General features: G+C 34.8%; 1 protein-coding gene across 1 annotated transcript; it reads left to right on the top strand.

The window, feature by feature from the left end:
* Positions 1-4840: 4840 nt before the first annotated feature.
* WHAMM (WASP homolog associated with actin, golgi membranes and microtubules) lies at positions 4841-23935 on the top strand. Its single transcript, XM_051981189.1, is given in 12 exon segments — positions 4841-4891; positions 4893-4991; positions 4994-5668; positions 9051-9224; positions 10267-10417; positions 12136-12305; positions 13048-13213; positions 13723-13907; positions 16345-16431; positions 16655-16750; positions 19019-19508; positions 21974-23935. Coding segments are annotated over 12 exon segments (2625 nt in total). The 5' UTR covers positions 4841-4855; the 3' UTR covers positions 22270-23935.
* Positions 23936-24746: the final 811 nt, after the last annotated feature.

The raw sequence follows: 24746 nt of genomic DNA, 5'->3' as shown, positions 1-24746 counted from the left end.
GGAATTCAACACAAGAGCATAACATTCAGGAATACCAAAGGACACAAACTACCAGGGTAAGCACTTACTATTTGACAAAAAGTGCTGAAAAAATTGGAAAACTGTCTTAAAGAAATTATGCTTAGATTAACATATAAGATAATATGCCAATATAAGCCCAAAATGGATATATGCTTTTTTTAAAAAAGGTCATATAATAGAGGAATGAAAAAGGAGGTGCTTTTCATTATTAAGTATACTGAAAGCATTATTGACAAATAAGGGATCAAAATTAATTTTAAAAGTCAATTTCAATTACATAAAGCTGAAATTTTTTTCATAAAAGCAATTTGGCTGGAATTAAAAGGTAAACAATTGGGGGAAAAAACAAATTTCTCTGATAAAGATGTGATATAAAGATAGAAATTGATACAATTACATAAAAAAAAATAGGAGCTATTCCTCAATAGATAAATGTTAAACCATACAAACAGGCAGTTCTCAAGGAAAGAATATCAACAACCATATGAAAAAAAAAAATGTTCCAAATTGTCACTAATAAGGGAAGTGCAAATTAAAACAACGTTGAGTTTCTAGCTCACATGCATTATTTTGTCAGTTATGACCCCCAAAAGCAAGGAAATGACAATTGTTGGAGAGGCTTTTATGCTCTCTTGGTGGAACTATCTAAAGAGTCAATCATTTTTTATTTAAAAAGTCACTAAACTGCATATCCTCTTAACTTAGTGGTATCACTAATAGACTTATACCTTAAAGAGATTAAAGAAGAAAAGGATGTATGTTTAAAACAAAAATATGGCATGTTTATGCAAAAGCATATGCAAATAATATTTACAATAGCACTTGTTATAACAAAGAATTGGAAAGAAAATAAATATCCATCAGTTGTAGAAGGGTTGAACAATTATGGGATATGAGTGTGATGGGATATTATTATGATCTAAGAGAGCTGGGAAGACTTGCAAGATTTATTTAAAGTGGTTGGATGTCAAAAACTTGATTTTTAAATGGTTTATAGTCTTCACTTGAAGATTATGTAACTGAGACCTGAAAAGCTTTCCCAAGATCACATAGAAAGGATTTAACCCAAAAGCTAGTGTTCTTTTCTAATTAATCTTGTTGATTTACTCTCTCTGCTCCAATCATATTAACCTTTAGCTTTCAATAGAAATATGGAAGCCCTCCAATCATCCCAACATGGGAAAGAAAGTGAGAAAAGCAACAGGTTTAGAGTTTTTAGGGTTTTATAATTCTATTAATTATTTCTTGGAGACAAAGAAACTAGAAACTGTAGAAACTAGAAAGACTAATAATTAAAAATATAATAACCTGAGAACTTGCTGAAGACAAATAGATAAATCTACCTAAAGGACAACTCTAGGCTTATGCAGCTTTTTGTGCTCTTACTTAGATTATTTACAGAGTAACAGAATCTCTGAATTGAAAGAGACTTGACAAGACTTGGCTCAAACTTCTGTCCAATGGTCCCTCTACAGCATCCCTAAAAAAATTATTTAAGCCTCTCTCTGAATGTCTCAGATACTAAGGAACTCACTTTCACAGAGGCAATTCATTCCACGTATTTTTTTTTTTTTTTTATGCAAGAGAGCAAATTACCACATCAGGCTGCAATTCATGTCATTAAATAATTTTTACTACCCACATGGTGACTCAGACTGGGCTAAGGAGGTCCACAGTGGGTTAGTGGGTAATATATGGTAAGATATAAGAGCAAATACAGGGGAGAAAAATATCTATATATACACACATATATATATGTATATATATATAATCTGATTTTGTAGATCCTAGAAGGTGGGAACTGTTTCTTTCTCTCCTTGATTCCTCCAGACCCTAACACAGTGTCTGACATCAAGTACTTACTTAATGTTTATTGAATTTGTTGATTAGTAATCATAAGACCTGGGCTCTGCTCTGGACACCAAAACCAGTCAGTCGCGTGACACAATTTTCTCCACTTTTTCATTTTCAGTGTTGATGAGCTTCTATGACTGTTATTTAACCTACAGCTGATAGTCATTTGAGGAATTTCAAGCCAGGTGGAAAAGAAGGAAGGGAAACCTGCTACGATTGAGAGAATATGCTCAGGACAGGCCTGTCTTCAATCAGGGCCATAATCAGCAGTTCTTATTCCTTGATTAAAGTCATTTGAGACTTCTGGGTAGAGAGAGACATCAGGGCCTGTTGCAAGAGAGACCCTGGGACATTACTATACAGGAACATGGTCCCTGGAGGAGAGGTGCATGGGGAAGCTAGAACTGGGCCAGGGAGTAACTCATCTTTGAGAAAGAAGAAGAAAAAAGCAAAGCATCTGGTAGCTTCTTATTTTAGTTAGTTCTTGTTAACTAAATTTTTTCTACATGCTGAAAGCATGTTAAGTCCAGTTCATTCAAACTTACCCTCATATGGCTTGAAATTGAGGTCCTAGATTAGGACTTCTCTAACCCATTTTGTGCTAATCACTTCTTTGACAGTCTGGTGAAGCCTATGGATCCCTTCTCAGAAATTTTTAAATGCTTAAAATAAAATATATAGAATTACCAAGGAAACAAATTACATTGAAATCTATCCATGGCCCCCAAGTTAAGAGCCACTATCCCATACTATCCTGGTTGCCTTGCTCTGGACATTCTGCTGCTTATATGTGGCCTTAATTGTGGTGCCTGGAACTGATCTTAATACTCCAGATAAGATCTCACTAGGGCAAGAGTGGGACTATCAGAAAGGTTACACACACACAAAAAAGGCAAAACAAAAACTGAAACTATTTTACAATAGTAAATGATGAGACGCTTTGATGAGACGGCTGTAGAGAAATCCTCGGATTGGAAAAATTCTCAGCACTACTAGAACAACAGTTCTGAGCCTCCATTTCTAGGTTGTAGGATTCTTCTGAAGGGGAACCACATGGAAGTTGGGGATCAAGTGGGGGATGGGGTACTATAAAACAGAAAGTCTCAAATGTGAAAACTGTTGGAAAGCAACCCAGTTGATCTGGGAATCTAGACTCTCAATTGCTCTACTGTACAAGGTGACCTCAGCAATCATAATTCTCTTTTGGCAGTTTTCACATTCATATCATGCAGTTTTATCCACAAAGCATCACTTTTAAGTGGAATCTAGATTTATAGAAAGCGAAAGAGAATTCTCCTATGTGTGTGTGTGTGTGGGGGGGGTGTTGGACAAGTGATTCAAAACTGGGAAGTCCCTTGTTTACTTGTCAAAATAATCAACTTGGGGCAAGAGTAAGAGGATGAGTACTTGGCAGAGTTTTCAGTGAAAAATCATTATTTTCTTTCCCTAAACATGACTAAGCTTTTAGTAAATCTCTTTCCCCATATGGTCCCCTGACTTAAGATACATTGTTCTCTGCATTTGAGCAGACATCAAAATTCTGATGCAATGATCAATATTGGCTCTGGAAGAATGATGAAATCATACCTCCCTTCTCTCAGTCAATCAATTGAGTTAAGTGCTAGGGCTGCAAAAGGGGACAAAAGACTGTGCCTGTCCTCAAGGTGCTTACAATCTATTAGAGAGGTGTCCAACTCTAGGTTCAGAAGGAGTCATACATTGTTAGACTTGGCCAATACGATGATTAGTTTTATATAACTACTTTTTTTGTACAGGGGACATAGTCCTCTTTAAGGGATGGTGGGAGATATAGGAAATTGCCGATCACATTCTTGATTTTTAAAAATTGATAAAACTTTTATTTTTAAAATATTAGAAGAGGCAAGGACCAGAGCAGGGGAACTCCCATTTCACGACAAGGAGAAGGGAAATTGATTTGGTTCTATGATTGCTGTCCAGTACAGTATAGCAATTAAGATTCTAGATTCTCAGATCAACTGGATTGCTTTCCAACAGCTTTCACATTTGGGACTTTCTGTTTTATAGTACCCCATCCCCCACTTGATCCCCAACTTCCATGTGCTTCCCCCTCAGAAGAATCCTACAACCTATGGCTAGGAAAGTGATGATGGCATGGAGGTTGCTGCATCTTCTCCCGTTTTCAACGTCTTAGTGTTCTGTTCTCTTGCCTCCCAGGAAAGATCAGGCACTATTTCCTTCCCAGGACCTCCTAAACTAATCTGCTCTTGGACTTACGGTGAACTGGACCAGGGTCCTTATTAGCCCTAGTTCGTCTCCTTCATCTTATAGATGAGAAACTAAAACTCACAAAGTTGGTAAGTGATTTGCATAAAGTCCTACAAGCAGAAAGAAACAGCACACCGACCCGGTATCTTTGCCAAGAAATCTCCAAATGAGGTTACCAAGAGTCAGTCTCGACTGAAAGACAACTCAACACAGCTGCCCCTAACAGGTTTTCCTAATATCACTTAACCTCCATAGATCTGTTTTCCTCATCTGTAAAATGGGGAGATTAGACCAAATGAGTAAGTCTCAACTCTCGGTCAATGATCCTATGATCCTACACCTGGAAATGGATGAGGGTCTAGCAATGAGAAAGAAGAGACTAAAAATTGAAAGAGGATATTTGGAATTCCCCTTCCTCTAAGGAGCATTAAACTAAGCAGCCTGGCTCCTCCCCCAATGATGTAGCTCCACCCTCTCTCTATTCCCCGCAGCTTCACAGTAGAGCCGGTGACTGCGCCCGCCCCTTCTTTCTTCTTCTGCGGCCTGGCTCGGCCAATGGGAGGGGCACTGATGGAAGTCTCTCGGCCAATGGGAGGCGTGACCGTGGAGGGTGGACACACAGACACACACACACACCCGCTAGTGGGAGGGGCACTAATGGAAACGCTTCGGCCAATGGGAGGGGCAGTGGTGGAAGGTGATTCGCATTTAAGACACCTCGCCCCAGTGAAAAATGGCTCCGGTTCCTTTCGGCTCCTGGGGAACGCGCGAGAGAGGTCAAGCTCTGGGCGGCTGCGGCGCCGCTGGTCCCGGGCAAGCGCAGCGGCCCCGCGCCCGTGCGGTCCTCTAGCTGGGAGCCTTGCAGCCCGTGAGGGGAGCGCCCCTCGCGGCCCTTCCCGGAAAGGGCCGGGTCATGGCGGAAGAGCTGCCTGACAGCCTGGAGGACTGGGTGGCAGTCAAGGAGAACCTATTCTCGGAGTCTGAGCGGCCCAATCTCTGCTTTTTAGTGGCTTGGAATGAGTCCGAGGCTAAGTTCGCCGTGACCTGTCATAACCGAACCCTGCAGCAGCAGCAGCAGCAGCAGCGCCGCAAGGGCCTCGGCCCGGCCCCAGGTGACGGCGGCGCCCAGGCCGAGGGGGAAGAGGAGGAGGAGGAGGAGGAGGAGGCGGAGACGGAGACATGCGGGCCGCTCAGCTGGGCCGGTCTCTTTTCCACGGCCGAACTTCAGTGCGTGCATCGGGTGCTGGCCGCCACCAACTCGCAGCTGGAGGCCGAGTTTCCCGCGCTGCCCGCCGAGGTCGGCTCGAGCCCGTGGGCACTGCTCTTTCCGGCCGCCCGGCCCGATGAGGAGGCGCTGAAGCAGCAATGCTACCAGCTGGCGCTCTACCTGGACGACGCGGTCGACAAGTGCGGCGCCAAGATGCTGCTGGACTTGCTTTTCCCCGCCGACGCCGAGCCGATTGAGGAGTACTTCGAGAGCCTGCATGAATTCCGGAAGAAGGCCCTGCAGCGGCACGTGGTCCGGGCCAAGGAGCAGCTCTGTCGGGTGGGCTGGGGCCCGAAAGGGTGGGGACACTGTCACCCCACCCCCACGTGCACGTCTGGCACCTGGAAAGCGTGACCGACATAAGGCCTCCCAAAGGGGAGGGGTGTTTGCTACCTTACGTCTATCAGTATTACTAAAAATTTGTGATGGGTCTAACCGGCACTGGGAACTTCATCTCCCCGTCAAAGGAAAAATCTGAGTTTTAGTGGCTGCTTCTGGGCTTGGGTGGATTGAGAAGCCATGATAAAAATCAGATTCTAAAAAGTAGTGCTTAGTTGTAAACTCGGGCCTCCTCCCCTCACATCCTGTAAGGACAGTTTTACGGTTTTCCTTAGAGTATGTGTGTGCGCCTCTCCTGAACAGCTGGGCAACAGTAATGTCACACCCTTACAATGCAGATCCTTTAAGGATAAATTTCATTGTTTGACTACAAGGAGGCTCCCCTTTGCCTCACTGTTGTAAAGGCTGATATTTACAAAATATGAAACATTTTTACCCAGAAATTAGCATTTATGTATTTGGGGACATTTATATTGGGAAGCCGGAAGAGCAGGGTCATACTCTTTTTGTGTATAGTAGATTCTTTGGCAATCTTGTCCTGTTGTTCAGTTGTGTCTGAATCTTTGTTGGTCTCATTAGGGTTTTCTTGACAAAGATACTTCAGAGACTTGCCATTTCCTTCTCCAGCTCACTTTGCAGATGAGGAAACGGAGAAAAACAGGATTAAGTTACTTTCTAGGATCACACAATTGTTACATGACTACGGCCAGATTGGATGCACAACACTGAGTCTTTTGGACTCCAGGCCTAGGAATGTATGCATGGTGCAAATTAGCTGCCCGTGCAGTGTAGCCAAGACTATATAAACCCCTTCTCAGAATGTTTTTAAATGCATAATAAAGTATATAGAATTAACAAGAAAATTAATTTATGTGGGTATATATCAAAATAATTTTTTTTCTTAAAATTTCACTGGTCTGTGGTTAAGTCGTGGACTACAGATTTTGAAATTCCTTCCAGACCTAAATCTAATTCTTTGAACTATTGAAGGCAAAAGATAACTTCTTTGGCTGGGCATGAGAATAGAAGTAAAAGTTGAAATCTGCCTATAGTGAATAGACAAGGAAATTGCTTTAGGGGGTTTTCATAAAGCAATGAAAAGGCAAAAAAAAATGGTGAATGAATTTTTTGTGGATAAATATAAAACGTTTTCTGAAACAATTCAGATAGCTCAAGGCATATCTTATGTTTTACATTAGGGCCCAGGAAAGGAATCTTACAGTCATCATACAGTTATTCAATTCCCCATTCAGTTACAATGTACTATTGATGAATTGACATTTTTGACATAATTAAACAATTCAATTAGCATTTATTAAGCACTTGCTATGTACAAAACACTAGCATGGGAATAGAAAGACAATGACTCTTAACTGCCTGCAAGCTTAGAATCTTCTGAAGAGAATATAAGAACTTATCCAGTACATGTACACAGTAAAATGCAAGGTAACAGCTGGATAGCAAAGCTCTGTTGGTAGCTGAGTCTTGAAAGGAGGTAAGGATATTGGTAATCCAAGATGAAGCTGTATATTCCTAGTATGAAGAATGAATTAGGAAAATGTGTGGGCAAAAGATTAGTTTAAGGAACAGCTAATAGTTTGGTTTGAGTCTTGAAAGGAGGTGAGGATATTGGTAATCCAAGATGAAGCTGTGTATTCCTGGTATGAAGAAGGAATTAGGAAAATGTGTGGGCAAAAGATTAGTTTAAGGAACAGCTAATAGTTTGGTTTAGCTGCAGTCTATCTTGCAGTGTGCCAGAGAAATGTAGAAAAAAAGAAGTAGGAAATAGTGATTCTACATTAGGAAGGGCTTTAAATGCAAGTGTGAGGAATTCACATTTTATTCTAGAGGAAATCGATGGTTTTTGACAAGGGGACATGAGTGGATTTGTGCCTTAGAAAGATTATTTTGGCAGGTGAGTGAATGTTGGGAGGAAAGATTGGAGGATGATTAGGATCTGAATTAAAATGGTGGCTGTGTGAATAGAGCAAAAGTATTGACTGGAAGTAGACTTAACCAGACTTGGCAACTAATTAGATATGAGAAGTGAAGGGGGGAGGATATTACTAAAAGGGTATGATCTTGAGTAACTAAGAAAATAGTAGTGTTTGCAGTGATAGTAGAGAAATCTGGAGGAGATGAAGCTTTGAGAAAGGGAATGAATTCTGTTTTGGACACGGCCCATTTGAGAAGCTAATGAATAATCTAAGTAAGAAGCATCTAGTAGTCAATTGGCAATAAAAATAAAATTATAAAATGTTGCTATCTAGAAGATACATTGAAAGCAAAGTGAAAATCATCATATCCTTGCATAAAATCATGGTATATCTTCTAGAATTTCATGATGTTTTAGTTTTGTAATGAAAAGCTTCTGTGATAGAACTAGAAAAGCATGTGGAAGGGCAGAGAAAAATAATGAAGGGAATAGATATCCGCATGAGGGCAAACTAAAATTGAGATTCTTTTATTTTGGAGTTATGAAGATGGAGTAGGATAAAATCAAATCTTTTTAAGTATAGTTTACCAGGGGTAAATATGAAATTGTTTATCAAGTTAGCCTTTCACCTCAGAATACTAGAATTTAAGAGATTCTCTTAAAAATCATAGTTTGGGACTAAATATACATAATAGGAGGCTTTTGATAAAAACCATGGTCTGTTACAAGTATGGATTTCTCAAGACAGATCTTTAACTTTTTTCCCCCCACAAACATCTTAGGTAAACTGGTAAACCTAGTGAACTCAGAACAGTCTTAAATGAATGAAATAAGTATATGGAGTTAAAAAGGAAACCCATCTTGAAGTTCAGTTATTTATTAAAAAAAAAAAAAAAAAAAGTTCATGGATCCAAGTTACAAGATGATAAAATTTAAAGCTGAAAAGGCCTTGAAGGTCATCTGGTTTTCCCCTATCTCCTCACTTCACAAGTGGAATATGGGGATATTTAGGGCATATTCCCATCCTCAAATGTAACTTTGTGCATTTTTACTACCAAAGCTAAAAAGTTTAACCTTAGTATATAAATTCTACTCTTGTCCCGTGTTTCAGAGGTCAAAATATTGGGGAAGGGGAATTTAACCAAATTTTACTTTTTAAAAAGGTATTCTGTCAAATATTTTTTATGAGAATCAGTGTGTTACAGTGTGGGGAAAAAACTGACTTTAGAGTTATAGGATCTGGATTTGTAACTAAAAGAGAAGTATGATTTGGGAAAAATTGGTGAACACCTAAAATTTAACTAAATGAAGGAATCATAGTCCCACTATTCTGTACAATTTATAAACCTACTATAGTTAACCTTTAAAATCCTTTTTATCTTCTAGATTGTTCACGAGCATAAAAATTCTGTCAAGATGATAGATTTAATGAAAGTTTATGAAGAAGAAGATAAAGCTTACCAGGAATTAGTTACTGTGGCAACAAACTTCTACGAATATTTGCTGCAACCATTTAGGGATATGCGAGAGCTTGCAACATTATACAAGTTAAAAATTTCAGTATGTTTTCTTTCATATATTATGTTTATTGTGCTGTTTGCAAAGCAATATTTCACCAACTGCATTTAAATGAATAATATATTATATTAGCAAATTACATTAGTTATTCATACAAGAATATTTTAGAAGTATATGTACACTGGTTTGGGAAGGGAAGGGAAATTAAGTAATGATAATCTATTTTATAATGTTTTATATTTTCCAAAGTACCTTATGTTATTATCTCATTTGAGCCCTAAAGCAATTTTTCAAATAGTGCTTTCATTTCATAAATAAATTACAGAGTTATTGTATAGAGATGTTATCACTCATCTTAGTTCAAGAATCCCAGTTTCTTGACTCCTAGTTCATTGTACTGTCCACTATACCAACTTGTTTGCACCAACATCTGACCTCGGTGCTAATGAATATACTAATACATGCTACTCTGACTTATTTTACAAAATAAGTCTTCATTTGAAGTTTTTGCATTATACTATTATTATTTAATGAACTTGTTCCACTTTTTTTCCTCTTGTAGTGTTTTTTATATGCAAATTATGTTTTATAGAAAAAGATTTTAAAGCCAGGCTGCAATTACAATTGCCATTTCAATATAAGTTAAGTATAGAATTAGAGCTATTAGAGTTGAGGAATGTACACACATGCTCTATAGTTCTAATAGAGAATGAATTGTGTATAAAGGAGCTCTTCTTTATAGCAATAAAACATTGTCACCAATGTTGCTTTTTCAGAATTCTTTTTCTATAAATACTGTGTTTTTGTATGTGAAGAAAGCATAATTCTTTATTCATTAAAAAGAAAAAAATGTCTTAGTATTTTTTCTTGCAAGTAGATTGTGTACAAATTTTAAGGTGTTATTTCTATGTCAGCAGAGAAGCCAAAGCTTTATGAAGAAAAGTAATAATAAGTAGATAAAATAATTCCTGCTGCCTACTTTAGATGAGGGGCAAAGGTATTTAGAGTCCTACATAACACTTTTTGCCTTCATACTGCTGTTATCTACTAGGGAACTAAAATCATTCTTTCTACATCTCTATAGAAGTCTTTGGAGTTTCATGAACTGGGCCCTAGGAGAATAGAGGCATTGGAAAAAGAGGCCAGAGAATGGACCAGACAAGCTGACGAAGCTGTGACATCTATTGAAGACATCACGGTGAATTATTTTAAGGAAACAGCAAATGCATTGGCTGGTGAGCATGAAAGAATATTGTGATAGAACCTAGACTTCTCAGCCCTCCCCCCTCCCCCCCCAAAAAATGAACTATAACGTATGAATTTCATTTCTTCCAATGTTATTGGAGTTAAAAACTATCAGAAGCAGAATTTTGATGTGCTTCCTAAAAGTCTAATTTCTAATAGTAGAAATGTCATGTAGACATCTGCTTCAGTATTAGATATCCATAAAATTGTAGCAATTAACTTTTTTATTTCTAAAGGAACAGCTTTTTCTAAACTATATATATATGAATTTGAGTGACTTCATGTTCTTACTGAATCACACAAATATACAAATTATACAAATATTTTCAAAGCTGCAGTTTATATTGTAGGATAGTATAAGTAGTGGTTTCAATACTTCCCTTACCTTCTACCTGTACCCTCCCAACATTAATTACAAGATTGAAGTTGTTAAGCTCTGCAGGATTCACTGTTGCAGATGTCCAGGTAAATAGGATTAAATAATGGCCAAACCATTAAACTACAACCAAATTGTCTAATTTTAGTTAAAACAAAACAAAGTTAAAAATACCAGATAAGGCTAGAAAAGCAGAGTTTTTTTTAAAAAAATGACTAATGTAGATCTTTAAGTAGCAGAATTTGACTTTCATTGATAGGATTGCAGATTATTCTTTTTTTTTTTTTTTTTAATTTTACTGTTTGTTTTTTCTTGCACTTAATAGTATTTTATTTGTAATTACATGTAAAGATAACTTTCAATATTAATTTTATATAAGATTTTGAATTCCAAATTTTTTCTCCTTCTCTTTTCCCTTCCCCCAGACAGCAATTTATCTGATATAGGTTTTACATGTACAGTCATTTTTAAACATAAGGAGATTACTCTTAAAACATTTTTAGATGAAATTGATTTTTCAAAATTGCTTTTTTGCTATTTGTTACTGATAATTATCATTTGCTCTGGATTAATTGGCAGGATTGAAATTTGTTAAGTTATAAAGTAGTACATATTTTCAAAGTAGGCTAACAGATTCTTTTTTTAATGTTTGCATTTAGCAATTATAGTGAAATGGGTACTGTATATAACACAAAAATCTTTTCAAAAAATTTTCAATCCCTCTGCTTTCAAGAGAAGAAGCATTAAGAGGAACCTGATATGAAATGAGTGTGAATTGTTTGCATTTTTGTTTTTCTTCCCAGGTTATTTTTACCTTCTGAATCCAATTCTTCTTGTGCAAGTACAGTTGTATGGTTCTGCACACATATATTGTATTTAGGATATACTATAACATATTTAACATGTATAAGATGGCCTGCCATCTAAGGGAGGGGGTGGAGGGCAGAAAGGGAAAAAGTCGGAACAGAAGTGAGTGCAAGGCTTAATGTTGTAAAAAAAAAAAAAAAAAAATTACCCATGCATATGTTCTGTCAATAAAAAGTTATAATAATAAAAAAAAAGAAAAAAAGAAATAATAAAATAGAGGCTTCAGGGAAAAAAAAGAGGGATCTGATATGTAAATAATGATCTTTTTTTCCTCATTCTGTTTAAGAGGATATGGATAAGAATAGAACATCATTACGATTTATTACTTATTTGTGCATAGTGCTTGCTTAAAGGGAAAGAAAACTAGGAACAATGGGCAAAAAGTAGAGGAAAGGACTTATTTTTTAATTGTTATACAAACCTCTGATTTCTTGGGTCATTTATCTTCTAATTTTAATGCAATAGGAATGAAAAAACAGATGGAACAGGATGAGAAGAAATTTGGCCAAGCTACCTGGGCCTTAGCTACTCCCAGACTTGAAAAACTGAAGTTCATGTTAGCAAGAGAAACTCTACAATACAAAAGAGCCAAAGAACTATGCTTGAATCGAAAAAGAGTTGAAATTAAAAAAAAAGTAAGGTGAAAACAAATGTAATTTTGATCTAATTCTTCCCCTACAATATGTGTAACACCTTTCTTTCTAGGAGCTCAAAACATTTTTGAAGATGGTATGGAATAAGCAAATATAAAATCACTAGCGAGCAACTTGTTGTTATTATAGATTTTTTTCCCCTATAAAGTAAGATATCAAAGTCAGCATTAAACCCATTTATGATATGATTCCCTTTATAATACTGTTAAACTCAATTAAAAAGTAGATAAGCTACTTTGAGCAATCAACTGACATTTTAAGGGCATGAGCATACTTTTTTTATTGTTTGGAGATTGTAATTTATTTAATGGTGTACTCAAATTGTTCATTATTAATTTATGCATTGTAGGGTCATGACCATATAACTTTTCCTGGCCTCCTATATCTTTAAAGATGAAATTACCACATAGTAATTGTTCTCTGTCTATCGGTTTCTCAAGACAAATGTTTCATAGTTTATGAAGAATACAATAAAGATGATCTCTTATAAATTGATTTAGATTGGGTCACAAAGCACTAGCATTTTTGTCACATTAAACAGGCAAATTACAGCAGTGTTTTTCTCCACATATTTTTATATATTATGTGTGTGTGTGTGCGTGTGTGTGTGTGCGTGCGTGTGTGTGTGTGTGTGTATCTGTTCCTTGTCAGAAAATAATTGAGATGATTTGTAATCATTTTTCATAATGTATTATTTTTATTGACTTAGTTTTTTATTAATAAGGTAGAACATCTTTCTGAAGCAGAGAAAAACATTGATATAATAGATGAACTAGAAATGCAGTATTATGAAGTTCAACTTGAATTGTATGACATTCAGCTTGAGATATTGAAGTTTAAAGAGATGCTGCTTATTACAGAGTTAGATGCTACGAGACGACTCATAAAAGGTGAGATGTGTATAGAGAACAAATTGTATAAAGTATTTAGTAGCTGGAAACAATGTTAAATGTAATACAGTTCCTATAAATGCTATGCCTCACATTAAAATTTTAAACTAATTTGTAAAACTTAAGTTTTAAATATTTTGCATCTAAAAAATGTTCTTTGAAAGGAAGCTGCTTGTAGTGGGATGGAACTTTTGGAGTCAGGAAGATCTACGTTCAATTTTTGCCTCACACAAAATAGCTGTGTGACCCTGAGCAGGTCACTTGAGTTTCTGGTATATTAGGCAGTTTTGTAAAGTTGTAAGTTACAGACAAATTGTTAATTAGTATTAAGGGCTATGGAGGGGAAGGGAAGAAATCACAGGGTTAGACAAACTTTTTTGTGGTTTTAAAAATACTAAATTATTTTAGTGACGATGCATTATTAAATGCATATTTAAAATTCCTCATCCAGATTCTTTTATAAACTAAGGACTTAATTTAAAAATTATATTAATGCTGCCTCTTTCTAGAGAAACAAGATGAAGTTGTATATTATGATGCTGTTGAAAATCCTGAGGAACTTAAAGTTGCTGATCTAGTAGAGCAAAACGATTCCCAGGATTCAGAAATGAAGATGCTCAAGCAGAAGTCCCAGCAACTAGAACACAAGAGAGGAGTCATCTGTGCAAGAAGAGCCTATCTAAGGAACAAAAAAGTAAATGCATCAGGGGAATCTTTTTCCTTTCCATTCCTGTTATTGATGGATAAAAATGCATTAAAATCTAAGTTTCTACAACACAGTAATTGTAGAAGAATGTGTGCAATTATGTAGTATTTGCAGTTACTACATACATATTTAAGTTTCTTCTTATGAGTTCTTCATTTAAGTTCCTTACTTGAATTAGTTTCAGAAAAAAAACAAAATAATTACTGTGATAGGAATTCACCACAATTTATTTATAATTTCTTGTAATTTAAAAAAAAAAAAAAAAAAGGCTTTACTGCTGAGAGTTCATGTAGGGAATGCTTACCAGTATGCTTTAGTGGTTTTTAAATTAACTATTGTGAGCAAATTATTACTTTAAAATATATATTATTGAAATTAACATTCTCCATCTCATCTGTTTTTAAAATGAAGTTTCATTTCCCTAATGTCAGCAATTTTTTTTCTTTAAAATATCTTTATACAGCTAAAACTTAAAGTACTTACAGAAGTGTTTCACCCTTATGACAAGGAAAGCAATCACCCTAGGCCAAAGTGTACTTTGGGTGTGTTCAATATCTTAATTGTTGGGTTGTGAGTTATTTAGTTATGTCCAACTCTTCAAAAGTGGTCCCATTTGGATTTTCTTGGCGAAGAAAATTGCCATCTCCTTCTCCAGTTCTTTTTATAAAGAAACTGAGAAAAACAGGGTTAAAGTGACTTGCTCAGGGTCATGCAGCTAGTAAGAGTTTAGGGCCATATTTGAATTCAGGAAGAATTTTCTTTAACTCCAGGCTGGGCAATTTGTCCACTACCCTAGCTAGCTACCCTTTTGAATTGTCCCACTCTAAATGAATACAGCATGAAATAAGTAGATAAGGAGAATTTGAATAATAACAGTTCATTTTCCAAAATCATAGTTCCTCAATTTAGGAACTGCTTTTCCATCAAGTGTCTTCTTTCAAATAATTCATAGAATTTTTGCATTTTAAAAAGGTGAAGGATTACAAAGAAGTTCCTGGTGATCAGGAACATTTGATCTAACCTTCTTTAATAGGCTTCCAAAAGTAAATGTTTCTAACTTTTACACCTGTATGGACTACTCTAACCTGGTAGCTCCCCTTTGAGCTACTCTTAATGCCTGTCCATTGATAGCATGGCTAGGCCACACTGGCCCGTCTTCGGGCACCAACCCAGATGCCACAGAGACAGACCACCAGGAAGTAGGGGTGAAGCGAAAGAGAACTTTATTCTTAGCACATATTTATGTCCCCGGGAGGATCTGGGGGAAGGGGGTGGTCCTCTAGGAACCTGTCATAATGAGATTAGCCCCAGAAGAAGGAGGGAGGCATGCTAGGCTTTGAGAGCACTGAGGAGGGAGAAGTGGTACCTGGGGTCAGACACAGCCTCCTAAGGCTATGCCCTACCTCCACGTAGGACTCACCTATGCCTCAGTACCTCTCATCCCTCAGGTCCTCCCATATGCCTTGAACTGCATTCCTTGCTTCTAGAGGCTTTTTAACCCTTACACTAATATGTAAGGTTAAATTTTAGAATATATCCTTCAAGGCAGTATTATAAATGGTCAGTAATAGTTGAATGATAACTTGATAAGTTCAAGGTCATATATAAAACTACTGTACTGTACTTCAGGTATCTCATTAGTAAAATAGACTTAAAATTATTGATATATGTTGTTTTGACACAAGAAATACTTCTAAATAAAGCTATTTACAAAGTGCACTTTCAGAGGAAAAACAGATTATTGGTTATTAACAGAAAGGAGGGATATATATGTATGTGTATATCTAAGGACATAGAAATATAAACACATCTATATAATCTATAGAAATGGATTTAACTTAAATAGTTTGGTATTAACACTGAGCCCTGTATTTGACCAGAGTCTTTTTTTGCTTCTCAGTGTTGATTTTATTTACATTTTTAAACTTATATTACTCATTTGGCTCTGATTTCTTCACTCTGCATCACTTCATACAAAATTCTTATTCTTCTCTGAATTCTTTATATACTTCATTCCTTGGGGCAAAACAATTTTCCATTCTCCAATTATCAGGCATAAATTTTGCTTTTAACTTTTTGTTAGACTTTGAGGCTCCCTTGTATTTTGCCACCACTTTTAATTCCTTTGGAACACAATCTACTCACATAGGGAATTGCCCAATAAATCTCATTCATTTTGGTGGAGAATCTCAAAGTACAAGGCAACATTGAGTAGAAAGAGGTATTGTTGAACTATGATGGAAATGCATACCAGTGGGATATCTTGAATGGGAAGAAGTATTGTTGAGCTATGATGGAAATTCATACCAGTGGGATATCTTGAATGGGCAAGCTTTAAGATGAATGCTTTTTAATACTACTTTTTAAAACATGGCCTACAGAAATAAGAATTGAATTGGATTTTGTATTTGTTTTATTCTGACAGGATCAATGCAAGGCAAGTCATCATCACAAATTGCAACAGGCACAGGAAAACATAAAGCGATTTTATCAACATCATAATATTCAAATGGTGAGTAGCTAAAGAAAATTGCTTAATCATTTTACCACTATACATTAGCTTGCCATTAAAATAAAGAAATCTTCAATTTTCCTTTATGGCTAACCCTCTAAACATTTTTCAGGTGGCATAGAGAGGAATGATAGCAGTTAAGAGGTTTAGATACCTTTTTTTTCTCATGAGAGTTGGTAAGCATTTTAAAGATTATAAATGTATATATATTTTTTAAATACAGAAAAGAGACAAGAGAAAAGAAGAGGAAAAAGAAAAGCAAGAGTGGATAAGCCAAGAACGACAGAAAACACTTCAACGCCTAAAATCGTTTAGAGAGGTAAATACTTGAAATAATTATCTCGTATATACACATACATACATAAACACACACACACATATATGTATATGTATATATCTATATATGTATATGTGTGTATATATATATACATATACATATGTGTTGGGGAAGTTTTTATGAGGGAAAATAAGCCTGAATTCAATTCAGCAAATATATTGGAGCTTACTATGGGCTAGATACAATGATGAGAAATAGCATCTTATAATCATATTTTTTTATTACAACTTTATAATCAGTGGTCTAAATTTGAGAAAATAAAAGCCATATTTACTCCCTCCCTTCATCCTCCTTTTGTCCCCTATTTGTGTCCCCATTTGCTTTTGTGTCTCTGATCAAAATGTTAGGCTCAGTGTTCCTTGTTTCTAGAGCCCAGTATCACTCAGAATACAGGAGCCCAGTCTGGACAGGACCAGAGGTAGAGATTTCAGTTCTTCAGAGAAGGGAGAGACAGAAGAAAACATGCAGGATTCAAGAGTGAATAGTAATCTTCATTTAACAAACATCTGGAAGACTAGACCCTGTGAGGAAGAATAAAATAGATCAAAAATCACCTTAAAATAAATTAAAATCTCTAACATAAAATAATGATGGAAAATCACCTATTGTAAATGATTTGTTGATTGAAGTTTTTAAAGAAATACTGTTCTCATGTATTTATCATTTTTTTGTGAAATAATAACAGTATTTATCATATGGAGTTGTTCAGCTGAAAATGTTTTTAAAAATTTGGTACATGACAAATATGGATATTTTTATATGTTTTTAAATTTTACTTGGATTCTTTATCTATCTAGAACTTAGTCTAGATTAATATTCCTGGAGAAGGGTTGTTTCCTAATTTATTATTTTTTTAATTTGAAGAACATTTCATCCATTTCAAGCAAACATTCTGAATTTCTTACTGCTATTAAGGACTTATTTTAGGAAGGCAAGAAACAAGCCTTCCCAAATTAGATAACTACTGACTAAGATATTTATGCTTCATATATTCCCCATGCTAATATTTTTATTATTTCAAAGCTCTAGGAGCTAGCCCTAGGAACATTTTACATTAATTGAGCTATTTAATAAACAGGTGAAATATCTGCTATATTATAAAACATTTTTCATTATCAGTTTGTGAAAATTACTTGATAAAATTCAGTGTTATTGAAATGAAATTTAAATTTAAAAATTAAGAAAAAAAGAAAAGAAAAGTCATAGGATCAAAAGGATATTCTGGAAAACTGTTTTTCTATTGAAAAAGCAGAATATTAAGTTTCAGATGTATAAGTAAAATATAATTAAAAGACCCTAATACCATAGCTGAATTAAGAAGGGATATAACTTGGACAATTAGCTGTTGATCAAGATATATTGCTTCCTGGCCAGTCATAGTAAATATTTGACGGCATAAGGAGATACTAAATACAGGGTACAAGAATCTTTGGTATGTGACCAGATAGAATGAGCCTATTTTCATAAATAATTTTTGTTGAAAGCTATAATGCACAAGACCTTTTTCTCATCCTGGAATTCTCGTAGCAGTTTTCCATTACTGATTCTTTTTGAGTTTTTCACTACACATGTATCTTGGACTTTTTTCTCTTTCTATTAGAATGTTCTTCTTAAGTTGTAACTACATTGCAAGCTTTGTAGTCTCAAGTAATTGCTTAGAACAGATGAATTAATGAACATTTTTTAAATTACCAACCATTTTCTAAATTCTCCTGTTCTTTGCAAATTTTAGTGCCATCTTGAGGAAGCCAAGAGGGCTTGATCTTAGTTCTAGTGCTTAGTCTTTAACTGGCACCTATTTAACTCAAGGCCAAGGACTTCAGTCCTTGAATTTGTTTCCTTAGAAAATCAGGACAAAATTGCCTTCATATATATATATATATATATATCTTACAGGATGGTTGAGAAGAAATGCTCCATAACTAGGAGTTATTTTGTCTTAGAATAGACTCTTAAGTACCCAAATATAGTTTATTTCTAGTACAGGATTAGTTGAATAATCTAGACTGAGACCTTTTTTAGTGTTGCCCTGCTAATTTAGATGAAATATTTCATTTCTATAAAATAAAGTTTTAATAATACTTCAACTTCCTCTGTCAAGGTTGATGGGAGGAAAGCCCTTTGTAAACTTTAAAGTGCTAACATAATGGGAATTATTGTAAGTTTTCTTGTATTAAGTTTTGTTAACATTTTAAGCATACTTTTAATGTAACTCTTTTCTTTTTTTTTTTTTTTTTTTTTTTTTTTTAGAAATGTCCAGCTCAGTTTGTACTTAAAATGTCTCATTCAAAACCAATTAGTCCAAAATTGCCCAAAGATATTTCCCAGAAAATCCCATCACCAGTTTCTCAACCACTGTCAATGGTCCATTTATCTTCTAATCATACCAGAAGTACTCCTTCATCCAACGTTAGAAGTTTGGAAGCATCTAAACATAAAAACAGTCCTGGAAATATCTCTAATCAGGTTTTGGTTCCATTTGATGATCTACCACATTCAGAAATTAGCAGGGAACTGATGTCACCATCAGCACCAATTCCTCCACCTCTTCCATCTCCTTCACCCCCTCCTCCTCTTCCGCCGCCGCCACCGCCGCCACCACCGCCACCACCTCCTCTTCCTTCTTCCTCACCACTTTCATTGAAGACATCTGGAAGAGATGATCAACCACTTCCTTTGGTCTGTGAATCAACTGCTGAAAGATATGATTCCTCAAAAAGTTCTTTAAACCTCTGTACAGGTAAATATTTGAAATTTTTGTCTCTTCCCATGATAATTTAAACTTCTGTTTCCTATTTCTGGAATCTGAAATTATCACAGTATCTTGCAGTTTAGAATAGGGCCCTAAGTTTATTCCAATCTCAAAATATTCCAATGGTTTCTTTTTTAGATAACAATTTTTTTAAAATCATGCAGGCCATCAGTATTTGAGTTTGACAGATTATGTTGATAAGGCTATCTTTTATTAAAGTAATTATTGATAAACATGATCACTTTGAAGAATTAAATGATTAAGTATCTTTCAAGAGTATTAATGAATCTGTCTTTATTACAAGTTTTATAATCTGAGAGACTATTGATCTTGAGAAGTTGTCTATTATTTGATATGCATTCTTGTCAATTACGTTTGTGATTCCACAACTTTTGTTATTTGCAAGGACAATTTAGTTCTTGCTTTTATAATGGAAAATCAGTATGTTTTGCTGTGGAAAATAATTGTCATAAAACTCGCTTTTGGCTAATTTAATTAAGAGATAAGTAGATCCTTTTCATTTCAACCTTTGAAATAAATTTATCAAAAAAAATTTTTTTCCTAAAATGGAGATGTAAACTTTCCTGCCTTAGTAAAAATACAAAGGAAACATAATCAAGTCATTCTTTATTAAGTTAAGGATCTCGATCATTAATAAATTTCATTCTGAGTACATTGTCATAATAGCTGTAGTTTTAAGCTATTAGCATAAATCTATTTTGATGCTAGCAATTGCAAAGTGTTTTAACAGTATTTGTATTGTTGAGCACATCATAAATACTTGACAAATACTTGCTGAAACAAAGTTTGTTTTCTTGTCATTTTTTTATTCATCAAGCATTTATTGACTTACCTATGCACAGAGCCTTGTGTTAATACAAAAATATTCCCTGCTTTTAATTCTTGTTGTCTAGGTTCTAGATTATCAAAGACTTTAGTTTTTAACTATGTTTTACATTATTGTGTGACAGTTTAAATCTCAGTACTATTAATGTGAAATTAAATTGCATATTTGCACAAGCCACTTCTTATAAATGATGAAAGAAAGCAAAAATGCCTAAAAGTTTAGAATTTATATAGCTCTTTTTATAATAATAACAACTTGATCTTAAAACACACAGTTTCTATATATTATACCAAAAAATTTATATCAGTGATAAGAAATTATCACCAAAATAATTGGTCCTTGACTATGAAATCTTTTCATTCCCAGAACCAATCTGTGAATTCAATTTACAAGTTTAAATTCAAAGCAAATCCATATTTAGCTAGTCATAGTAAAGCCCAAGCATTACTAACTAGTAAACCTGGATTTATAAGTTTTACTTAATAAAGTTTCAAACCCATTGTTGCCACTATCTCCCTTCTCCTCACCAAACTACATCAACCTATAAATATAAACAGTTGACCAGAGTTGCCAGTATACCTTTCTCGATGTTCAGGCGTCTCATTGTTACCACCTTTCTCTCCATGTCCTCCCCATCTATTCTTAATGAACTTTCTAAAGATTTGGGGGAAATGAAAAGCAACTCAAATAGCTCAAAAGGTTATGGGGTCCCAACTTAGTCTATAATTTGCTGCTACACTTCCAATTTTTCTAGTATAAAGTGGATACTCTACAAAGTCCAGTGGATGTACCAAGTCTTGCTGTATACATATTGTGCCATATCTAGAAAATAGATCTCCCATAATTGAGCTGTTCATTGGAAGTTTTATTGTGAACCTTTTCACTTGTAGAGACCAAGTGACTTCAATCTTACAGCACTCAATTGAGTTTGTATGTAAGATTTTAGCTTAGAGAAGTACAACTTTGAAAACTAGAAGTAAAATATAGGGTGGCTTATATAATTGAACCAGAGAGAATTTTTTCTTTTTTTAAATCTATTCTCTTTGGTTTTTCAGAGCTTGTTCAAAAAATAAGAATTTTTCCATTTATATGGAAGATTATGTGTAGATTGGAGAAAGAAGAACCATAGTTGTTAGAGGAAGTGTTTGCATTGTATTGGAGTCAAGGTATACAGTATAATAGATCAGTTATACCTCAGTCAGCTGTAGCTCTTCTTTTGAGGTCACCTTAGCCTTTTTAGGGAGTTTGTAAGCAGCCTAAAGTTTATACATATTAAAAGAAAGTAATCACTTCTGGCAAGTGAACTAAGTTACTTTTATCTAAGGAAATAATAACATGACTACCACTTTATCTACATCTGTCCAATATTGCTCATGGATTTGAATAGGAGGAATTTGCTGTGATGTAGAGAGTCAATTCTAAGAAAAAAACAGGGAGCTGCATTACCATCATTAACTCATAATGGATTGTTGGCTGAATCCTTAAATCATTTTATTTGTAAATGTACTTGTATCTAAATCATGTGAATAAGAATACTGCATCAAGATCAACTTTGGACAAACTTTTTGCTTTTATAATAATAATTATTGTTTTTAATCTGTTGAAGGAACTATGGATAAAGTTTTGGCTTCTTTAAAGCATGGTGCAATACTTCTCCACAAAACAGAGAAGCCCACTCTGCCTACTTCAGGAACTTCAGTCAGAGATAACATTTTGGCTGCTATTAAGCAAGGGGTTAAATTGAAGAAAGTTCATCAAGAGCCCATCACAGACATCAACAAAGAGCCGTCTAGTGAGCTGGAGAAAAGCATCAAGGCAGCTCTCCAGAGAATTAAGAGAGTGTCTGCTGACTCTGAGGAGGATGACAATGGAGATCAGAATAATACAGAATGGGACAGTTAAACTGATTTGTTGAAGCTAGAGGTTTGCTGGAATAATGAAGTTCTCAGGATAAAGCAATATAGGCGCATGTGGACTTCTGAGAAACATACATACTCAGGGAAGGACAACCTCCATAATGGTTTTATAAAAACAGCAGCATTTTGAGAACTACATTGCAGAGGTTTTCATTATTTTCATTGTTTTTGAAATGGAATATGCATGGTTTTTTAGTCTTTTCATTCACTAATTAACCAAAGAATCTTTAGATTATATTTCATGGATTTTCTGAATAGCCTCTGGGTAGAGGTGGAAAGACATTCAGGATGTATATCTGATATGTTTTGCCACAAAATAAATTTGAAAAAAATGTAAACTCATAAGCAAATACTTGGCTAGTAAAACAAACAAGCTTCTACCCCTCACCTCCAAAAACTTTAGAGATGAAAGGAAAAAAGTGAATTGAGATTAAAGCAACTGGCAGACATTGTTGGCACAAGAAACTAGTACTTATTCATTAAGCCATGTGCAGTAGAGAATGTGCTACACTGATTTTAAAGGGTGTTTCACATCAGAAAAATAAACATTACCTTTTTACCTTACTTTTGAGGGAAAATGGAGTTTTGGGGAGGTGTTGGACAATTTCTACCAAAATTTGGAAATATTACAACTATATAATTGAAATAATTGTGTTTATCAACATTTTAATTTGTTAAACCTGAATAATTTATTATAAGTCACCAGAATAATTCAATGGCACTTGAGAAACATTTTAAATATAATTTATTTTCTATTCTCTAGTATATTTGTGCACAGAATTGTTTTCAGTATTTCAGTGTTATATTTAGGGAGAATGGAAAACCTTCACTTTGAAACATGTGGCTACTAATTAACATTTCTAATACAAAACTTGCAGATATGAGATTTAAGGATTCAATAAGATTTCAACTTGAGCTTTTGTTTGATATGTACAGTTTTACTGGAGGGAAAATTTTTAAACCTGTAATTAATGATTGGGTGGGAAACATATCCTCTCAGGAAACGACTGCTCATGGAAATCATGTTCCCCTTTTTGGTACCTAAACATTATTATAAAATGAGGAAATGCGTCCTATTGACAAAAACACCTTATTTTTGTCTCCTGGGGATGGATATTCTGGTGATAGGTAAAATTCGGCTTATAATTTTTACTGTGTTAAAAACATAGTTTACTAAGTTCAGAAAATTTTTGTATTAAAAAGTTGGGTTTCTTATATATTTTGGTGATTAATAATAGTAACTTTTTGGTTAATCTTAAGTAATTTCAAAAACACTTTCACAAGCTCTCTAGAATGTTGAGAAGTGTCTTTTTGGGAAAATGTGGTGCCTTGGTAATCGGGTTTTCACTTGGTTATAGAAAGATAGAGCTTTCTGTCTTTTGTAATAAAAGCAAAATTGAAATTAAAATGTTTTAACAGTGAAGCAGGGCATGTACTTTTTTCACTTATATTTGTTTACTTCTAATTCTGTGATATGCCTTTATACATCATTACCATGGAATTTTTCTTTATCAGTCTAAAAGACAGGCTTCTTGGAAAGAAAAAGAAATTTTTTGCTATAGGTTAGGAGTTGCCCTACAAATCACTGAAGTAATAAAATTTTATATTGCATTCTAAAAAGTTACTTAAAAAATAAAACTTTATTAACTGATTATAGCATTTCTTTTATTCATTCACCAAATTTCAGTGAAGAAGATATGCTGTCCTAGAAAACATTGATTGAGTAGGCCCCAGGCTTCCACTTCTATCCAGGCCATGTAAAAGCTTGCATGATCTTGGGTAAATCACCCCTGTATGTTTTCACATTTGTAACAAACATCTAGTTGGACTGGAAGGACTATTAAAATTCCAATTAAATAATAACATAATAACATTGAGTTATGCTGATATATATTTAAGAATCAGTTCTCTGAAGAGGAAAGTGTATTTATGCTATTTACGTTTAATTTGCATTATTTACATTTTCTCCATTACCATCTTAAGTTTAGACAATCAACAAAACAATCAAACCCCCAGTTTCAGTGTTTTCTAATTTTCAAAGAACAAATGTTCACACTGAAATTTAACAATTGTCCATCAAGCCAGTTGAGGTGGCTCCAACACATCCCTTGCATATGGATGTTTCTATAATTTGTATAAGATGTGCTATTTTATTGCTCACAAAGACCATCATTCAATCAGTTCAGTGTTGCAAGGTGTTCCATTGGCTACTATGAATGGGGGGAAAATAAAGGTCCATACAAGACCCAACTTTTATTCTATGGTTTTCAGGTGCCATCTTAAGTGTTTTCATTTTGGTTTATCATATTTGAAGAGAAATATTGACAAACTAAAAAAAACCATTGGAAGGAAGTCAAAGTAGTTTGGGTAACCTTGAAGCCATATGTACAAGAATCAGTTGAAAATAATGAGAAAAGCTAAGGGATGATCATTATCTTCCAAAATTTAAAAGACAATTTGGTT

Source organism: Antechinus flavipes, chromosome 2 (genome assembly GCF_016432865.1).
Source record: "Antechinus flavipes isolate AdamAnt ecotype Samford, QLD, Australia chromosome 2, AdamAnt_v2, whole genome shotgun sequence".
Taxonomy (NCBI): Eukaryota; Metazoa; Chordata; class Mammalia; order Dasyuromorphia; family Dasyuridae; genus Antechinus; species Antechinus flavipes.
This window is presented reverse-complemented; position numbering and strand designations above follow the sequence as displayed.